The 6,000-nt window shown below is 40.8% G+C and overlaps 1 protein-coding gene across 4 annotated transcripts in view; it reads right to left on the minus strand.

The window, feature by feature from the left end:
- Positions 1-5,683, minus strand: part of LOC141800665 (CREB-regulated transcription coactivator 2) — a 48,420-nt gene extending 42,737 nt beyond the window's left edge. For all 4 annotated transcript variants that reach the window (XM_074683357.1, XM_074683356.1, XM_074683355.1 and 1 more), the window contains exon 1: positions 5,268-5,683. In XM_074683357.1, the coding sequence (XP_074539458.1) occupies positions 5,268-5,441 (174 nt within the window). In that variant the 5' untranslated portion in view covers positions 5,442-5,683. The remainder of the gene's footprint in view (positions 1-5,267) is intronic.
- Between the last annotated feature and the right edge of the window lie 317 nt (positions 5,684-6,000).

Raw genomic sequence — 6,000 nt, forward strand, 5'->3', positions numbered from 1 at the left:
TAATATTTATCTTGCAAAATTCTGCCAACACAGAGAGCGGAAAAGAAATGTGAACCATGTCAGAAATGACATCCCTAACATGAAATAACATAAGGCTAGAAGGTACAGATCAGATAAAAAAAGTGAGGTAGGTTTAAGTTACTGTTGCTCTGATCTGGCGCTGTCCATCTCCATCCCCTTCTGGATCATTTCTGGTACACGCTTTGCTAACCGCTACCTGTGGGCATGTTGGTCCTGATCCAGACAGGAGCGCTGAAAACGTACTTTCGGGTCATTTTTCAGGTCAAATGATCGTTGGTTGCAGCTCGAGTTCAGAGGACAGCTGATATGTGAGAACACGTACGACACTTATAAAACGAGACACAGCGTAACAAGAAGGAAACTGTTTGCATGGGAAGCCTGAGCTAGCGCTATGCTACAAGTTTTCTAACACACACACACAAAGTGACTGCTAACATGTCAGCCGTGTGGATGTAAGGTGTTCATCAGCGAAGGCCCAAACACACAGACAGATTCTCCTGTTGTGAAAACATGAAACCTGCAGAGGACTCCCTCATATGGCTGAAACACGCCGCTCACACACTTCACTAATCACATGACAATTGTTTGACGCCCACACTCTCTAAATGTGTGCAGACTCACACACTTTCACTTTCCAGGACTGAAAGAGGGCTGCATGTCCCGGTGAATTTATTCCTGTATTGTTGTTTTGGTTTCACTGAGGTAGTAAAACCTTCAGCAGATGATCAAAAAGTGCAGAAGTAAAACAGACTGAAGCTTATGAAAATGTCTACAGCGAGCAAAGGAGAGACGCAGACAGGCGGCTGATGTAGCGTGGGCTGGGTAGATCATAATTCAGATTATTTGACTTATTAATGAGTTACATTAAACAGCTGTGTGACACAAGACAAGACACATAAACACGAGCACAAAGATGCAGAATAATACCATAAGTAAGTTTGACACTTGAAATTTCCTGCTGGTATTTTTCATACAGACGTCATCAGTTGGTTCAAGATCTGTTTCCCAGGGACGCCTCACTTTATCTTTCACTGTGATTACAGCGCAGTTTCATCGTCAGTCTAGCGCTTTATGAAACGTGCTACTTGGTAAGAAAAGTGACATTTTTAACAGAGAACATCCATGTTTTCACTGGTGGTCCAGGATTAAAATGTGGTATAAACATAAGCACTTTATGTGCTGAATATCTGCTGATCTGATATTATAGTTTGCTGAAATAATAGATACACAAGAAGTAAAAAATATCAATTTTCTTTAGTGTTTTAACAATAATAAATAGCAAAAAATGCTAACTACAACATGTCTCAAGCTAATTCCATTTAACATACTTGAACTGGCCATCCATACTGTGCCCAAGCATGTTTCAACCTCAAAGTCCAGTTTGTTTTGCAAGTGTGCCGTTCTCAGGCACGGTACACTCCTCTGCTTTGGCACGGTACACTTCAAAATGAAACAGGTGATTCAGAGGACCGAGTCGGACCAAAACAACCCTGACTATGACTATGATGAGACCGTGCTATTTGTAAACAGACGCTTCACAACCCATATTCTGGTTTGTCTTCTCACACGCATTTTGTTGACGTTCTTTTGGCTAAACTGGGACAGATCCCCAAATTACCGACCTGTACCGTACCACTTTTTGGTCCCCTTCAGTTGAAGGAAACCAAAAAGTAGTATGGTACTGATCCTACCCCAGAAGGTGGAGCTAGAAACACTGCAGTCTGCTGATTGGTGGATTGTCTATGACGTCATGCTATTACATAGCTTATGCGGCTATCAGCATCCAGCTTACACGCCGCCTACCATGAGGGGGCACGGTCGTCTGTGGAAACAGGATCAGACTTTACTGTTCCAACCCGTACCAAACTGGACTGATCCAAACCAGACCACTTGGTGGAGTTCACAAGGTTGGGCTAGCTCCAATCGCTAGGTTATACTGACGCATTGGTGTGAATGATAGGATAAGATGATTAGCTAAAATACCGACCACTGGATCAATTAAAAAATACCGTGATGGGTTTTAATTGGACAGTTTTGATCAGGATCAGCACCCTCACTTTTTGGTTCCAGTACGTTAGCGTAGCTTATAAGTCTCTGAAGTTTATGAGTCTTGTCTCATTGAGACCAAGCCAGCACCAGTTTTACAGTACTACATATTTACCAATTGAACCTTCAGACTTTTTTATTTTTCTTGCTCAAAATCAGCCAACAAACAACGCTGTCCCTGTCAAACAGCTCGCCACAGAAAGAAGGATCCTGTCTAGGGATGGGTACCGAAGTAGGTACTTTTATAGGTACCGACCAAAATCTGTCAAAGTACCAGGTACCGATTCATAAAAAATCAAAAGGTACTATGTTTAGGTACCTAAGCGCACCGTTGTGACTGTGAGAGAGTGGAAGAGTAGGTGATTTTTTTCCTGCTGGACATGAACACAGCATCACAAGGTTATATATTAAAGAAAAAATATTACAAATGGAAAAACAAAAAAAATATATAATTAAACAAAGTGATGTTTTTTCTTCAAAAAAAGCACAAAAAAGTACCAAAAACTGGTATTGTTGAGTACCGGTACTGATTGCCAGGTACCGGGCATCTGTACCGGATCGTTTCATATGTGAAAGGTACCCATCTCTAACCCTGTCCTGATTATTTAACTTATATAACGTATATATGACTGACTGTAACTGAGCTATAAATGTCCCTCACTCACTGCTTATAATGACTGTCAGATCTCCAAACTTGAAGGCCACACAGATTAATTTATCACATTAATGTACACATCATAAAAATCCAGTATTTACACACAGCCATTCTGTTTATAGATTTACAACAGCAGCTACGATCAGCTCAGACACTGAGAGATATGAAAACAAGAGAAACCACAAAATCTGTGAAAGCTCCACAGACTGATGTGAAACCACATTAAAAAATAAATAAACAAGGTTTGCAGAAGTGACACATTTTATAACCCAAACGTGCAGAAATACATGTAATATTATCAGTGCTGGCCTTCAAACACAGCTTACGTTGATTGTCAGGATCAGCCTCAATCAAATTTGCATTGTGCATCTATACTGGTGAATTATTTTTATGTTTACAACCATTGCTGAAGACTAAACAACTTTCCCAGGAGCAGATCAATTTAAATTTTACTGCCGATATCCACAACAAGTGATTAAATTAACTTCTGAAAGACAGCACACTGAGATATTTATGTCTGATAACACCAAATGTGCGCTTGATAACAGCAACATTCACAAAAGAGGAACTGCTTTGTCCATTTTGACCACAGGGGGTGCCAAATTCACAGCAGACCAAAAGTTCCTCACAGGAGCTTTTGACCATTTTCAATGATTTTTTTATGGCTTAATCTGAGAAGTAATAACAACAACAATTATAAAAGTGACAACATTTAAAAAATACAAACATCAGGGTCACGATGGCCTAGTGCAGGGGTCTGCAACCTGAGGCTCTTTGACCATAGCAGTGGCTCCCTGTTGCTTTGAAAAAATATCACTGAAATAAAGATTAAAGACACAGACACTAAATAAAATCCTGTGTTAAAATTTAGTTGAACTAAATCTTCATCCCATCAGTCAATAAAGCCTGCCACCGCTCTACTTCACCTCCTACAACATCAACAGCCCACCAACTTTCCATGCACCTGTGGCTAACCTCAAGTTTTACAGCCCTGGGAAGATAACTACATCTACAAAAAGACTCATCTGGAAGAAAAGACTGATTTTAATTCTGTGTGGATGGATTCATTTAACTGACAACATGCATACATGCTTGATACGGGGCAAGACGTTAGCAAACAACAGATACTGATGAGATGAAGTATTTTTTGCAGTTATACACTTTCATAAATTAAAAAAAAAATCTATTTAGATGATTATTCAATATGCTTAATATTCTTTAGTGTGAAAGTGGAAGCAGATTTTGTGTCTCCAGAATGAGAAAGTAAAGGTGCAGACCCTTGGCCTAGTGGTTTAAGCATGCACCCCATGTACAGAGGTTATAGTCCAGGTTTATGATTTCAGTGCTGGTCTTGATTTCCTTAATATGTGTATTCATGACATACAACAAGAAAACCTGTTTTGCATTTTCTTGAAAACAAAAAAAAAAAGCTTTGCAATGGAGGGTTTGACTGATATAGAAATTTTCTATGACTAAATTCCCACTTAGGTTCAAAGATTTTTACATCAGACTCTAACTTAGTTCCACTTTACTAGAGGCCATCATTAAAATACTCATAATATATAATTAAAATCACTGAAATAGAGCAAAACACGGCGAAAAGTGGCAAAAAAAATGCCAGGATCAACCATGCTATAACACGATTTCCTCTTGAGATGCAACCTCACTGACAGCTCCTGCAGCATTCAGCAGGATGACAGCTGCACACCAACACATCCCTGTAATGATAGTTCACAGCTGAAAACTGAAAATTTACGCCTCTAAAATAATGTTAAAAGCGTATTCATGCACTTAAAAGTCACGAAAATTGAGTTTTCTTTGAAATAAGCGTATATGAATAGAGCGCCAAACCAAACTCATTGAAGAAATATAGCGATTTAAAGTTAGCACCCCTAAAAAGACAAAAATCAGATGAATATCACCAAATAATTAAGTGAAAACATATATTAAGCCATCTAGTACAAATCGGCATAGTTGGCACTCACAAAAAGTCAAATTACTTTATCAGGTATGAGATCACCTGATGGCTAACATGAGAAATGCGTGATAATGTTGCAAAAAGGGGCGGGTGTGATACAAATAACTATCTATATGTGGCCCAATTCAACGATATAAGTCCAAGACGGATAATTTAATCCGAAAATGTGTCAATTTATGTTCGTTTTGCGTGTTTTATGTTCAACAGTTGGTTTTTCAAAGTGCTGAATTTCTGAACGGAGTCCGGCGGGAGGCGTATGAGCTAACACGGTGACAGCGACGTTAACGTAACATAGTAAACAAGCCAAGTTAGCATTCGGAGCTAATGATGCTAACGACGTATCGGAAATGAACAACCAAGAAGTAACAACAACTTCAACTGTCGTTAAACATCACACAAACCCCACAGACTCCACCGTGTGCGGCTGTTGTTCACTCAGAGTGCACTAATCCTAAGCAGAGCTCCATGTAGAGGCAGCAGTTATCGTTATCTCTGAGCCTGACAAGCCCAGGCAAGGCCTCTCTTCCTCCGGGCAGCTCTCCTCCTCCTCCTCCGTCTCACACTCACCCTGGTCGAGGTGATGTCCATCATAACCTCCTGAAAGGCGGCCGTCTCCTCGGCTTGTCGCTGGGTATGCAGCGCTATCTTCTCGCTGAACTTACGGGGGTTGGAAGCCCCGGACCCGGAGCCCGAGGTGGGTCCAGGTCCGGGTCCACAGCCGCCTGTACCCGTCGCAGACATCTTCACCGAGCGAACGGGACGACTTGACGTAGTGGAATGATTTTCAGCAGAGAGGCGCGGGAAAGTGAAGAGCTCTCACTCCGCGGATGCTTCTAGAGGCTGAAAATGTCAGCCAGTGTGCGCATCAGGGGAGCACCGAAATGTGTCCATGTTACAACTAATCCACCGCGTACAAAGGCTAATTGTGCTGCTAATTGATTTCGGTATGGGTGGATGAAGTCGTTTGAATCCTCAGGGCTTTCTCTCTGTCAAAGCCTCTAAAAGATGAGCCTCTAACCAGCAAACACAGCGACATCTAGCGGACTGAGACATTTATAGCAGCCTTTCGTGATATGTCATGATAAGCGTGAAAACACGAAGTTGTTTTGACAAATTTGTGTAAAACTGGAGCAGTAAAATTCAAATTTAGATATCTTATAAAGCATAAAACATCCCTGCTTCCCAATAAATCCCATTTGGCTGCGGTATTCAGTTTAAGGTCATGCAAAATGCCTGAATCCACGTTGTAAAAGTATTTTAAACATATCACACACCGGTATGTTGATTCATTGAGAAACTG

The sequence above is a fragment of the Halichoeres trimaculatus genome, unplaced genomic scaffold, assembly GCF_033239565.1.
Source record: "Halichoeres trimaculatus isolate MK-OKI-2021-1 unplaced genomic scaffold, fHalTri1.1 fHalTri1_scaffold_12, whole genome shotgun sequence".
Lineage (NCBI taxonomy): Eukaryota > Metazoa > Chordata > Actinopteri > Labriformes > Labridae > Halichoeres > Halichoeres trimaculatus.